Source organism: Macaca nemestrina, chromosome X (assembly GCF_043159975.1).
Source record: "Macaca nemestrina isolate mMacNem1 chromosome X, mMacNem.hap1, whole genome shotgun sequence".
Lineage (NCBI taxonomy): Eukaryota > Metazoa > Chordata > Mammalia > Primates > Cercopithecidae > Macaca > Macaca nemestrina.
Genome location: NC_092145.1, coordinates 140494199 through 140509642, shown reverse-complemented (window position 1 = coordinate 140509642; position 15444 = coordinate 140494199). Strand labels below are relative to the sequence as shown.

At 36.2% G+C, this 15444-nt stretch overlaps 1 protein-coding gene across 9 annotated transcripts in view; it reads right to left on the bottom strand.

Annotated features, from left to right (window-relative positions):
- LOC105478207 (ribosomal protein S6 kinase A3) overlaps nucleotides 1-15444 on the bottom strand; it is a 117381-nt gene that overhangs the window by 59476 nt on the left and 42461 nt on the right. Inside the window, exon 1 of one of the 9 annotated variants that reach the window (XM_011735334.3) lies at nucleotides 8716-9667. The exons of 7 other annotated variants lie outside the window; for them this stretch is intronic. In XM_011735334.3, coding sequence (XP_011733636.1) covers nucleotides 8716-8754 — 39 coding nt within the window. In that variant the 5' untranslated portion in view covers nucleotides 8755-9667. Of the gene's footprint in view, nucleotides 1-8715; nucleotides 9668-15444 lie in introns of those variants that run through there. One more of the 9 variants, XM_011735332.3, reaches the window with a different exon arrangement.

Sequence of the window (15444 nt, the reverse complement as noted above, 5' to 3'; positions counted from 1 at the left end):
TACTTTCTGTTTCTAGAATAATCTGGGATCTGAAAGGGGAGAAAGGAGTAACTCTAAAACACAAAAGGAGAAAAGATTTAACATTTGGATGGATAATCAGACATGGAAAAAAATGACTATTCAGCATGATGGAACAGTGAGAGGTATCTGGGTTAAGAAAAGGATTTTCAAAGATAGTGAACATTTTAATATATTTGAGGAAAAGTGTCAGAACAAAGAGAAAATATATGAAATATACACAGGATTTCAATTACTTATGTGAGATCAGCAGATTAGGTTATCTTATTTAATCAAGACACATACTGTATGTTATAGTCAAAAATTACAACAAAACAAAACCTGACAAAATCAGAAACATAAGCCTGTCAAATAAAGACTAGCATTTCTATTTTGTTGACTATAATGTTTTTTTCGCAGTGCATAAGTACTGTTAGTAGAATCTCAATGTGTTATGTAAACATAAATAATCTATTGTTTTTGTTATTGTCTTATCCCAAACAAACATTTGCATTCACTTAACCTTTTCTGAGATGTCCTTAGAATGCTGGCAATATAAGGAATTACAAAGATTTCTCAAAAGGACATACCAGAATATCCTAACATGGTAGCTTTTGAAAATGAGTAGTAAAAGGAAAAAAGCTCCCAGAAAAGGAGAAAAAGGAATCCAGGCCCCCTACTTTATTTCCAAGACAGAGGCTGTAATTTGTAGGTTATCCTACAACTTAGGCAGTTCAATCATACTGGACTCTCCTGGGACTTCGGGAACAATAATCAAATCATTTCCTAACATCAGTATAGCTCTTTATTTCACAGTTTCCCGTGCATTATCTCCTTTAATTCTCACAACGATCCTGTGCAGTAGGTATTAGCGTAGAACCAAGCATTAGCTGACTCTTAAGACGCTACCTCTTTCCTCCAAATAAGACCAAGGTACAAGGGTTTCAGACACCCTTTTCTCCAGAGACCAAGGGCTTCAGAGTGATAGCTGTTAGTAGTCATTAGTACAATAGGGAAGGCAGGAAGCAAATTATCAAATTTTTTTAAAAAACCTTTCAAAGAACAAAGTATATGTGGGATTAAGATTTAGATAGAAATCCAGCAAATACTATTATTGAGCACCTACTACATATCAACCCTGTGTTAGGTGTTTTTTCATGTTTTATATTCATGCTTCACAACAAATCTTTGACCACACATTGATGTTAGAGAGGACTGATATAATATAAACGAGTAAACCTTAGAACAAGCATAAACACTTCAGAGTTTTCTATGTACTCTCCCATTTACCACTAGAAATTTGACAGATCCTCTAAAAACAAACTGGTTTGAATATTCTACGGTCTGAAATTTAAAGAGATTAACTGAAGGCTAAAGATCACAAGCCAGTAAGTGGTACATTTAGGGCTCAATTCTAGGTCTCCTGACTTTGAAAACAAGGCCCTTACCATTACACCACACTGAGATCAATGACAGGAAACCTATAGGCTTATGACCCTGGTCTTCCTAACCGGTCTGTTAGCTCAGTTGATTACAGCAGTGTTCTTTGAACTTTTTGGTAGCACATCCTTAACAGGAAAACGAACAAACAAAAAAACCCAAAACAACAAAAAACACAAAACCAAAAATCCCTACATACACAATATTTGTATCCTTAAAATTATATACACGTAAAGAAGTTCTCTTCTTTTTCTATACCCCAAAGTGCTGTCACATCATACTCTGAAGACTAACCAAGTTAATGGGCTGGATTCCAGCATGTGTCAGTCTCGTGTTAAAAACCAAACAAAGAAACAAATAAACAAAAACTATCTCTTCAAGAGCCTAATTGGAAACTAGCAGCCATTTATGCCTTTAAATTGAGGTCATGAAGAACTCTATTTTGTAATGTTATATATTTTTTACATTTTTCTTTTGTAGGTAAATGGGATGTGATTTATCCGGTAACAGTATTTTTTCACCTTATATTTCACAGCAAATCCTACAAAAATTGTTGGTCACAAATCAAGATGCAACACAAGCAGGGAAGAACAATCACCTAATTATAAACACATTCCATTTTGTAGCAGGCATACAGGATCAACCCTTACCCTTAAATAGTGTGAGCTACAATCAGGCCATGAACTTCAAAATAAACAATTACTACTCTCATCTTTGATGACTACCCTTCCTTTCATCTCATGTCAAATAAGTTACTAAAAAATGCAGAGTCTGACTGGGCGCAGTGGCTCACTCCTGTAATCCCAGCACTTTGGGAGGCTGAGGTGGGCGGATCACCTGAGCTCAGGAATTCGAGACCAGTCTGGCCAACATGGTGAAACCCTGTCTCTAGTAAAAATACAAAAATTAGCTGGGCCTGTAATCCCAGCTACTTGGGAGGCTGAGGCAGGAGAATCGCTTGAACCCAGGAGGCAGAGATTGCAGTGAACCGAGATCGCACCACTGCACTCCAGCCTCCTGGGCAATAAGAGCAAGACATCGTCTCAAAACAACAACAACAACAACAACAACAAAAAGTAGAGTCTAGCCTGGACAATATAGTGAGACTCTGTCTCTACCAAAACATTTACAAGATTAGCCAGGTGTGGTGGTTGGTGCGAGTCTGTAGTCCCAGCTACTCAGGGAGCTGAGATGTGAGGATCGCTTGAGCCCAGGAGGTCGAGGCTACAGTGAGCCATGATCGTGCCACTGCACTCCAGTCTGGGCAACAGAGCAAGACCCTGTCTCAAAAGAAAAAAAAAGCAGTGTGTCTCTTTGGTCCCTTCAGTATAACAACCACATACCGAAATACTATGTATCAAGCACAGTGTTGAGAACACTTTTCATTCTTTCTTTTTCTATTTCCAGTGGTATCATCAAGGTATAAGCCTTCATTACCTTTCAGCTAGAAAACTGAAACTAGATTGGTTACTCATAATATCCCTTTCTGCCTGCGTCCACTCCAATTCATCTTTTTGACAAATTCACTTTCTGAAATTATACAGCTTCAGTCATATGACCAGGCTGTTCAAAAACTCCTCCAAGTTTTCTCAAATTAAATGCACTGCTTCACCTGGGCATTCGAGGTCCTCTACAATATGGCCTCAACCTACTTTTGTGATATTATCTCCCAACGTTCTCTTACACATAGCCTTTTGTCAACCCAGGTTATTTCTTTTTTTTTTTTTTTTTTTTTTTTTTTTTTGAGACGGAGTCTTGCTCTGTCACCCAGGCTGGAGTGCAGTGGCCGGATCTCAGCTCACTGCAAGCTCCGCCTCCCAGGTTTATGCCGTTCTCCTGCCTCAGCCTCCCGAGTAGCTGGGACTACAGGCGCCCGCCACCTCGCCCGGCTAGTTTTTTTGTATTTTTTAGTAGAGATGGGGTTTCACCGTGTTAGCCGGGATCGTCTCTCGATCTCCTGGCCTCGTGATCCGCCCGTCTCGGCCTCCCAAAGTGCTGGGATTACAGGCTTGAGCCACCGCGCCCGGCCAACCCAGGTTATTTCTTATTCCCTAAACTTTTTGTTTTTAAAATCAAAGTAATACATGCACGTTAGTAATAAACAGTGGCAGAATAGCTTATGGTGAAAAGCAAGTCTCTTCTCACCCTCATGCCCAGACTTGAAAAAAAATTAGTTCTGCATCTACTTTGATAATTTCTTAATTTATTAACCTTAAGACAATGTCTACTAACTTAAGGTGAGGGACTTACTTATATTATGCCCCTTCACTTCATCATCTTCCTCTCTATTGTTTGGTAATTATATTACCTTTACATAAACTTCTCATCTTTTCTCTGCTTTGGACAGAATCCTAACTCTTCCCTTTGAAAAAGGAGGCTAATAGTGCCCATATATTCTTCCTCTTAAACTTCTTCCCATTTGCTGCTAGCTGTATATAATTTTATTAATATTAAGGCTATTAATTTTAAGAAAAGTAACATTTCCTCCTGCAACCACAACCAAATCCTTCATGCTCTCTCTATAGCCTAATTCTAAAGTTGAAAGCCTATAGACAACAGCATCCATATTATCATGACAATATATGGTTCAAATGAAGGCTAAGTAATATATTAAATTTCCTCTTATATGGGCCCATAACAACGACTCCCAGGCCAATCTAAGGGGACTTAAAAAAAATTAAAAATAAAAACTTTATTACATGTTAAAATGGTTACTTCACTGTTTTCAGTTTCCTATGTCTCTTTCTTAGATTACCCCCTTGTAACTTCCAAAGAAAGGTGTCCTGGAAGAAAACTTTCTGAACCTCACACATCTGTAAATGTTGTTATTTTGTCTTCTCATTTGTATAGTTTGGCTTAGTACCAAATTCCAGAAGAAAAATAATCTTGCCTCAGAACTTTGACACCATAGATCCACTGCCTTCTAGCATCCAGTTCTGCTGATGAGATGGATGATGCTAGTCTAGTCACACTTTTTGGTAGGTCTGGTTTTTCTTTCTGGAAGTTTTAAAGATTTTCTCTGTCCTTGTGTTTCTGAAGTTCCCCAATAGTGAGATAAACAGGGTCTTCTTTCCTTCAGAATGCTAGATGCTTGGTGAACCTTTATAATCTAAAGACCTGAATTCTTTAACTTTGTGGGGAATTCTAACATTTCTTTGATAATTTCCTTCCACTCATTTTTCAGGGCTTCTCTTTTTGTGACTCTTCTACTAATTGAATACTGTATATCTGAAATGGAATCCTTTATGTCATTTTTTTTCTCTTATTTTCTGTTTCCACTTTTTTTTTTGAGACAGGGTCTGGCTCTGTCACCCAGGCTGGAGTGCAATGGTGCAGTCTCAGCTCACTGTAGCCTCAACCTCCTGGGCTCCAGCAATCCTCCCACCTCAGCCTCCCCAGTAGCTGGAACTACAGGCATGTGCCACAACACCTGGCTAATTTTTTCATTTGTTTGCAGAGACAGGGTCTCACCACGTTGCCCAGGCTGGTCTGAAACTCCTGAGTTCAAACAATCCGCCTGACTTGGCCTCCCAAAGTGCTGGGGTTACAGGAATGAGCCATCATGTCCAGTACTGTCTCTATTTTCTAAGAGACTTTCTTGACTTTATCTTCCCACTTTCATACTAAATTTTTTATTCTGGCAAATCTTAAAGTAAATTTTCAAGTGTTTCTTTTCTTTGTGTGTGTGTATGTGTGTGTGTGTGTTTTAAAAAGCATCTTCCTCCACTCCCTACTCTCTTCCCCCCAAAACAGATGCGATCATTTCAAACCTCTTTAGGGATACAAACAGGGATTTATAAAATATTTTTCTAAATCAGGGCTCAGAGAGTACGGAAAATACTCTTGAGGATGGAGAGAAAAGATAATTCCTGTGGCAAGTTTGACATTGGTTCAAGTTTCAAAAACCTGCCACTGTTTTATCCTGAACACGCTTTTCTGTTCCAAGTTTAAATTTCATAAGACCTAAATTTTCACTAATCACACCAGCAAACTATTTTCTATCTACTTTACATATATGCAAAATTACAGTAGTATAATAGGCAAAATATCCTGGGTTGAGATCTCGATGCCCAGATTGTACTTAATGTCACCAGGTCATAGGACCATGACTATTTTAGAAATGAATCTAAGGTTCAACCAGGACATAATACTAATGCTTGGGCAATCTTGGACAACAGGTAGGAAAGCAACAATGTACTTTTCTAGCTCATACTTGGAATCTAATGAGATGGATGCAGAAAGGAATATCAGATTTCCAAGGGCAGTGATAAGCCAAGAACAGACTGACATGTGCATGTGACAAACATATCTTATGTCACTAAATCACCTGTTACTGAAATAAATCTGTCACATGAAAACATAAAATTATAATTTGACTTGACATTTTATAAAACTGTGTTTTTGCCTATACATGGTAAAGCAGCTATATTACTAGTTTTATGGAAAAAATTATGTTAATAAACTGGAACAGAGACATAAATTATATACACTCTAATTATTCTGTGAGGCTCACATATTTTTACATTCTCTGGCACAACTGTTTTTTAAATGATAAATAGGTATCTGTCCATTCACTACCACAAAAAAATAACTTTGTGCATTTAAAAACAGTAATAATAAATTCCATGTTATTATTTTTACATAGACTATTTTGATTTGATAAGCAAAAGTCTGACTGTAGGCAAAATTTTGAGGATGGCAGCAGATCTACATCACGCCCTGTTTCATTCTTCCTACATTTCCACCCCTTTCAGATATTTGCCACCTCCCTCAGCCTAGGTGTTCAATACCCTTAAGCTATGTACGGGAATTCACTAATTCATTCTTCCATCCATTTAAATATTTATTTTTGAGCACCCGATACATGCTAGGTACTCTTCTAGGAGCTGGGATATACAGTAAGTCAAACGGACCAAAAACTTTGCCTTTTTGACAACAGACCAAATAATAATAATAATAATAATAATAATAATAATAATAATAATAGGTAAATAAAGGTTAGAACATGATAAATACTACGAAGAAAAGATACTGAGTTGAGTAAAGGGATGAGAATAGCAGACATGGAAAGGGGGGATTGTAATTTTCAATAAAGTAGTCAGGGCAGGCTTTATTAAGAAGATGCTATTTGAGAAAGACCTGAGGAAGGTGAGAAAGTCAAGCACCTGGGGGAAAAGCATTCCTAGGAGAGGGATGAGCCAGTACAAAGGCCAGAGTGGGAGCACACCTGGACACTAGAGTTTAAATCAGAGAGTATGAAAGAGACGTAGAGAAGAGTGAGGTCAGAGAGAGAACTAAAACTCAGGTGGCTCTCCTGCTTTTGCTTTTTCCTGAACGCCTGGTCTCAGTGAAAATGTTTCTGATCTATGACATATTCTGTTGGGACCATTCCTTTTCGTTGGAAGGCCATTCAAATTATGGGCCACGTATTGTACTAGGTGTTAGAGATACTAAGACAATTTACCTGGATCTCAAAGATTTATTAGATAAATATTTGTTGAGATATGACCCCGATGGATAAAACGAAGTCAGTTCAGTTGAAACATATAATTTTAGAAATTCTGTAAAGAGTGTCATTTTGGACATCATGGAAAAATGAGGAGAAAATTTATGGGCAGGTAGATCTTTTGGTATCCCTCAGTCATACAGAAAGCCACCCAGTTTGTTTCCCAGGACCAACAAAAGGTCCTTAGGTTTACACCTCAATGGTCTTTAAGGTCCACTCTTTAGTGGGGAAAAAAATAATCTAATGTTTCCTTTTCAAGTTGTAAGAGAAAAATATCATTTTGATCTTAAAATGTAAAAAGGATTAAAGAAACTGAAATTAATGCTATTTGAATTATCGAAAACCTAATATTGTAACATGCTAACTAAGAAAACAAACTGAGAGATATTAACTGATTTCAAAGAATGATTCAACGTTTGGCATTATGCCCTGCCTTGTATACATAATTTCCTTTTTCCTCCCCTCCCTTGAGTCAGGAAGTGTGTTCTTGAGGCATTTGTATTTTCTAAATTGTTTTGAATGCCAGAAAATATTATTGAAGCTTGAAGTAAAATATTTAAATGTTTCTTGGTAAAAATCAGTAAGTATTTTCTAACTATGGATGTGTAACCATTTTTTGTTGTACCATAAAAAAGAGCTTACAAATGAAAAATGCATACTTTATTTGTCCCTTAAATGTCATTCTAAATTAAACTATCACCCTTTACATAGATACCTATAGTTCTATAATATGTAGTTTTATTTTAAAAAGATATGTTAACCTCTTTGTAGATGATCAAGAGACATAAAAATTATTTTGTTGTGACACAAAATTAGGCTGGTTATTCAAGCCATGGTGTGAAACTACGTATTAAAATATTCTAGATTACAATCTGACTGAATTCGATTCACTTCATTTGCTATGGAATGATAAATAAATTCAACATTTTTCATTTAACCAAATTCTTTAAGAGAGCTTTAAGTTCTTATAAGTCAGTTCCTTTTATCTATGTTTGAGAAAACAGCAAGCTGGTTCTCCAGATTAACATTTCTAATCACTGCCACAAAGAGCAGAGTTTTCTCCCAATCTGGAATCCCGATCAGCAAATTTAATTCTCTTTAAAGAGCTGCTGGATAGTACAATTCTCATGGCAAAATATCAAGTTGATTTTGGCAGGATTATAGATTAAATATATTGCAAATTAACATCCACTAAGCCCATTTTAACAGAATAATTCTTTGAAAATTGTTCCTACTCTAAATCAGATAAAATTACTTGCTTAAAGTTATTTAAATATGGAGTCGCTTAAAAACTTCCATGTTTTTACAGGAACCAATTTCCACCAAAATGTGATTTTAAGTTATTGACTGCTTAAAATAACATACTCTCCTACCCACTAAAGTTGTTTTCATTATAGTGATCTCCTAAATATTAGCAAATTTGCAATTCTGTTTATGCCTGGTTTAATTTTGAGAATTACAGTCATTTGTTTTACTATAAAAAATTACAAACACTAGCAAGATAAAAATTACTCTAGCACTAAAAAAACAAACAAACAAACAAAAAAAAACCCAATATGAAAGTAAGTTGACAAAATATACAGAGTTGAAATGTATAATATACATAACTGGCTTACTTTTAGTAAACAGAGATATTATCCTTTAAACGTTCTATCAAAACTGGTTTTGAATTTTGAAAAGCTGCTTTAAAGAACATATAAAATAATTACTATAATTATAGTTAGCTCCAACTAAAACATTTTATTCTTTAAAAGAAGGTGAACAGAGCTTACCTGTATAGAGCGAACACGAAAAGACAAAAATTTAAACATGGCTACGAAACCATGATGGTGATAAAAGAATTTCTGACGGTAAAACTTAAGTTAGAAAGGGAAGGCCAAGCCCCTGCAAAGTTTTCTCCTACCAGCTGTTCCGGCAATTAGAAAATTTCCTGTCAGGCGGGTCCTGAAAATGCTAGAAAAAGAGGCCGGACAATTTTCCTGTGGTAAAAGAAAGAAGAAACCTGCCGACAGGGGCACTAATGTAGCTGGATAGGTAGGGAGGCCAGAACAGGAAACCAAAACAGATTTGCTGATAGCCAAATCCTGTTGAAATGTTCTTTTCTCCTAGTTCCCAGCAATCCGGACAATTTTCACAACCAGTGAAACAAACGTTATTTTAGAATCCTGAGAAATGCCAGAATTTCTTAACTATATGACCCTTTAAAACAACTGAAACTAGTTGCCACTACTAAAAGTTGCTAAACTGATGCACAAGTGGAATTTGACCCTTTGCAGTGTGTTTACACACACACTCAAGCCGTGGTCTCAAGACAATTTTAAGGTTATACACAGGCATGTCATGGGTGTTCCCTGTCAATGAGGAAGAGTTTCATAACTACAGGTAGAAAATGAAGACCACAGGCAAGAAACTTTTAAAATTGTGATGTAAGGACAAATGCGACCTGTCTTAAATGAAAGTAAATTACTTTTGAATTTATGTTAGTCATAAGCATTAATTATCAACCAGATTCAAGACTTAAAGGCCCATAGTTAAAACTCATATTCCTAGTTGATAAAATATAAGTTAAAAAAAAAAAAGAAGTCCAATCCTTGGGTTATTAGCAAAATGGAACACTTAAGAAGCCATCTTGGAAAAGAAGGAGGGGTCAAGCTACCATATAATCCCTCACTCCATTTCATTTCATACTGTAATACCTTATAGAAATTTTTCTAAGGTATTTTTGCTTTGGAAAATGACAAGTATGCCAACATTCAGAACATAATCACTGTAATAGTGGCATTTAAAACAACCAAAGAACAGCAGCTTCAAGAGTTGTGGGATAATGCTCTACTTAATGAACATTTAATCTATGTGGAACCAACAAAAACCTCAAGGGTTAATCTACACAGCCTGTAAGAATTTAATAAAATCATGGAATTTTCAAAACCTGAAGACGCTCTAGAAAGTACCAAGAATAATCGGCTCACTTTCTGGATAAAGAAACTGTGGTCAAGATAGGCCCATATTTGATGATAGAGCTATCTATAATGGGAGTTCAGTTTAGTACCCACTTACTGAGCAAACATTAGAGAGCCCATTATGTGCTACAGATCCTACATGAAAAGCCAGGACTCTTCCTCCTCTATCAAATTTTTATGAAAATGTTCTATAAATGACCTAATGGAAGTTGAAGAGTAACTAAAAAAAAAAACCTTGCTCAATTTAAAAAATTATCTTATATAACCAAATACATTAGCAGCAACAGGGACCCAAATAAATATCTAAGATAGAACTTTGAATTCTGCCTGGAAAATTGTGCACTCTTCTTGTTTAAAAACGCATGCTTCAGTTTTTCAGCAAGGCAGGCACTTAGGAACTCTCCCATCTCCCAAAAGGAATTACTTAAGACTCCTTACAACACTCCAAAAGGGCAGCAAGGCAAGGACAACCACCTAACACAGAATGGCAGTCTGAACATGAGGTGGCTCTTGAGACTATGTCAGGAAAAAGCATCATGTTTACTGCACAACTAATGAAGTAGGATATCTCTGTAAGTAGCAGTCACTGACTTTATTCAAGTAATATTTTTAAACACAAGCAACCAAATACCCTTTTTTAAACGTAAAGGATTAGTGAAAATTGGCTTTAATACTACTAGTGCTCAGGTTAATAATTCACATTTTGCTGTGTGTTATGCTTTTTAATAATTAGCACTAAGAAATGAAGCAATATTTCAGACACCAAAATCTGAAATAAGTCTCCAAGTTGAAATGATACCTTAATTAAAACAGTGTGGTACTACTATAAAACACAAATAGAGTGACAGAAAAGAATGTGGCACTGTACATCAGAGGGAGATGTTAGGATATATGGCTACCTATTTGGAGAATGCAGATACCATAAGGGAAAGTATTAATACAGATTTGATTATAAAAGTTTAAAAGGTCTTTATATCAAAAGGCACTGAAAACAAAGTTAAAAGACTAGCTGATGTGATTGGAATTCCTTATAATCACATTACAATTCATCAATGAGCAACTGCTTTATTCAGGTGTTATCTATCTCCTAACCAGAATGTGAGCTCTTAAAGTCCTTTAGTACATCTCTTATGGTATTTATTACTGTTTAAGCACATCCCATTGCCCAGATTAATCTTGAGATTAATACCAAATATCACACATAAGACCTCAAATAAATGGCTTCCTTAATAAGTATCATATGCTGAAATCTGAAATGGATGCTACTTGTGTGGTTGTGCACATGAAACTAGATACTGTTCTTTTTTTCCATCTCTAACTTTAAAATTTCTTAAAATTTATCTTACTAAATTTTTGTTTTAAACATTTTATTGATTTAATCATTTACCTTATTATTTAAAAAGTAACTATTATAAAAATAATGGATGCCCATTATTGAAAACTTAGATAATAAACAAAAAGGGAAAAAATTTAAAAAATCACTATTTTGGTGATTTTTCTTTCCAGTCTTTTCTATGCACATATATGAACCATACTACACATAGTATCACTTTTTCCGTAAAGGGACAGATAGTAAATATTTTCAGCTTTGCAGGACATACGGTTTCTGTCAACTCTGTCAGTGCAGTGAGAAAACGAATGGGTAAGGCTGTGTTCCAATAAAACATCTTTTACAGAAACAGGTGACAGGCCCATGAGTGTAGTTTGCTGACCCCTGTTCTCTATTCCTCAATGCATTATTAATAACTGTTGAAAATTCGATTATACAAATCTCCTGTTGTTGGGTCTTTGATCTACACCATGGTGCTGTCCCATCATTTGTACACATTCACATTTAGAAATAATTTCTAGAAGTAGAACTGTATATTCAAGAGTATGCGGCATTAAGGTTTTTGATCCTAACTTATTTGGCACGTTGTCCTCCAGGAAGAACCTGAATAATAAGGAGGGAACCACATCAAGACCTTGGGCAGGGGCAAACTATAGCCAGGCCTGGCCAGCCTAAGGGCCAAATCTGCCCATGTCCATCTTTGTTTAAATATTATCTTCAACTGTGTTTGCCCTACAATGGCTACCGCTGAGTTGAGTATTTGCAAGAGAGATCATATGGCCTACAAAGTTTAAGATATTTATTTACTATCTGGCCCGTTATACACAAAGTTTGCTGACTCATGGGGTAGAGTCCTCAAACAGAATGAACAGCAAATGCCAAAGCACAGAGATAGGAATGAGCTTAATGAATTCAAGACACGAAGGAAAGGCCACAGTGGCTAGAATGCGATGAACATCAAGGAAAGGGTAAGGAAATGACGAGGTAGCTTAGGGCCATATTAAGTGAGGCCTTAGACCCAAGAAATTTGGGTTTGTATTTTATTTCAAGTGTAATGGGAAACGAATCTTCCTCATTTTAGGCAATGACATTATTACCTTTCTCAAAAACCTATGAGTCCTTTTTGGCCTTTTCTTTCTTACCTAATTTCCTTCCTTTCATATTTAATCCCTCAACAAATTCTAATTTTATCTCAAAAATAAACCTCAAATCTGTCTATTTCTATTTCCTCTGCCATTCCCAGTACAAACTATCATCTATTGCCATAAAACTGGTTTCTCTGCTTCTAAATTTTCCCTGTGCAATCCTTTATCTTCACAGCAGCCAGAATCATCTTAAAACAGAAATCAAGGCCGGGCGCGGTGGCTCAAGCCTGTAATCCCAGCACTTTGGGAGGCCGAGGCGGGCGGATCACAAGGTCAGGAGATGGAGACCACAGTGAAACCCCGTCTCTACTAAAAATACAAAAAATTAGCCGGGCGCGGTGGCGGGCGCCTGTAGTCATAGCTACTCAGGAGGCTGAGGCAGGAGAATGGCGTGAACCCAGGAGGCGGAGCTTGCAGTGAGCCGAGATCGCGCCACTGCACTCCAGCCTGGGCAACAGCGTGAGACTCCGTCTCAAAAAAAAAACAAAAAACAAAAAACAAACAAACAAAAAACACAGAAATCAGACTAATTTATGCCCCTACCTCAAATTCTTCAATGGCTTCCCATCACAGAACAAACTCCAAACTTCTCATAGTCTACAGAGCTTAAAGTAAGCAGTAGTAAATGCTACCTTAATCCTGACTTGGAGATATACTCACTAATTCATCCAGACATAATGTGAATATTTGGTCTTAGATATATAAAGTCTTTACTAAAAGAGGAATGAGTGTTAAGTTTTGTGTAATGTCTTTTTATCTATTAACACTGTCACTTAATTTTTCCTCCTTTGATTTACTGATAACTTAGACAAATAAATTTCTTAATATTGACCTATGCTTGTATTTCCAGGAAAAAATCCATTGTTTTAATATAATTCTATACTTAATTTGTAAATATTTAGGATTTTTGCATTTATATTCATGAATTAAATTGGCACATGGTTTCCTTTTCTACGCTATCTCATTTTTGGGGCTATGCTAATTCTATAAAACAAACTAGAAGGCAAGGCAGATTTTTTCCTATGTTTTGGGACAACTTAAAGACCACAGAGTGATCTATTTCTTGAAAGTTTCGAAGATTTTTCTCTTAAGAAATCACTGAGCTTGGCACTATAACCGGGGACAGAAAGTGTGGTAGTGCTAATTTTTTATGATTTCAACTTCTCCCAAGGCTATTGGTATACTGCTTCTCTCTCCCTTCCCAAATTTAGATGTTCCTAAAACACCATACATTTCACCAACTTTCATATTAGTATACTGTTACAGTTAGTATTCTATTAAGTTTTTGAAATTAAACCTAAGGAAAATTTCAACCAGATGCAAAAGCAGACAGAATAGTATAGCCTTCATGTGCTCATCACCTAAGTTTAATAATTTTCAACTCATAGCCAATCTTGTTTCATATGCTCACTTCCCCAACTCCTGTAGTTAATTATTTTGAAGCAAATCTCAGACATTATATCATTTTATCTGTAAATATTTGGGTTGTTATGATGTTTTAATCTCCTTCCTATCTGTGCTTATATCCTGTTTTGCTTTCCTAATGTTGTGGATTTGCTTTTGTGTGTTTTCCCTTGTTTTCTAATTCGCTGATTTTTGAAATTATATTTAATTCCTTCCTCTTGCTTTTTATAGGTTTACTTTGTAGTTCTTTTTTTCTAGTTTCCTTCACTGAGTCCTTAGTTGTTTTGAGTTCTCTTATTTATTAATAAAGTTTTCTTTCAAGTATAATAACGTTTAAGATACTACTATATTCTAGGCACTGTGCTTTACATGAAATTATCTCAGCTGATGCTCACCAATGAGGTGGGAACTATTATCCACACTGGATGAACAGACTAAGGCTTAAAGAGAAGTTAAATAATCTGCTGCCCAAGTTCTTATAGTTTGGATGTCGAAATGGTCATGATGTTGGTGGAAGCATAACCAGGTAATTTGGTGTGGGGAAGGAGAGTGCACATGAATGGTTGGTGGCTGACTTAGGTTAAAAAACAGGAGGTGCTAAACCTTTTCATCAGACCCTAAAGGAAGAGGGTTGAGTATGGGGACCGTGGCAGAGCTCCTGAAAACTTTTCTACACCATACATAACACCTGTCTGGCAAAACCCCAACCATGATTAAACCCAATTATTAACCATCCTCATGACCCCATGATGAGTGAACCCTGTTGAAAAAAAAAATTGACCCATATGATAAAAACTTAAAATTAACATGCTCTTAATTGATTCCATTGGATACATTTTTGTGTGTGGATCATTCCTTTTCTCAGACACTAAAAGATTTAATTTATAAGGATTTCCATCTAAGTGTAGGACAGTTAATTTTTTTAAGCACACATCCATCAACAGACAGTGTTATAAAGTGGTAAGAGCTTACGGTTTTAAACCAGAGATGGGAAACAAGTTTCATGAAGATGATCAACTTGAAACAAATGGTAGTGACTTCCTAGAGCACTGAGCAGGATTTCCTAGAGCACTTTCAAAGTCCTGTCTAAATGGAAAGCATGCTATGTTTCACTCACAGAATCTCCTGTGGGCATGAAGAGAGGGTGAGAGGCAGCAGCACCATAGCCCCAGGTCTGAATTTTGCAGTTAAGTCACAAAATGCCCTAGGTGGTATTGCTTCTCTCCCTGTCCACACATTTCTTTTTCTTGCTTAGCCTTAAGTTCTTTTTACTTAGTCATGCTTGTCTAAAATAGTTAAATTAAAATACTCATTTAGGTAAAGGGGTTACAACTTTCCATATGCCTGTATTTCAGGTTGACTCAACCAACCAACCATTCATACTTGAACATAATTAAGTCACTTTGCTTTCTTACAAAATATGGATGAGATCACTCAAACTGAAGGAATGGGTATTGTGATGAATACACCAGAACAGAAGAGAAGCAATTTTGGGTCAGAGGCATCATACGAGGCAGGCAAGCCATGATAAAAAAGGGAGGGATTTTTTTTTTTTTTTTTTTTTTTTTTTTAAGCTCTTAGGGGTGGAGGAACAGGACACTAGGAAGTGAAAAAATAGCCCTGAAAGAGAGCCAAAAATGTAGCAAAAGGAAACCTTTGCTT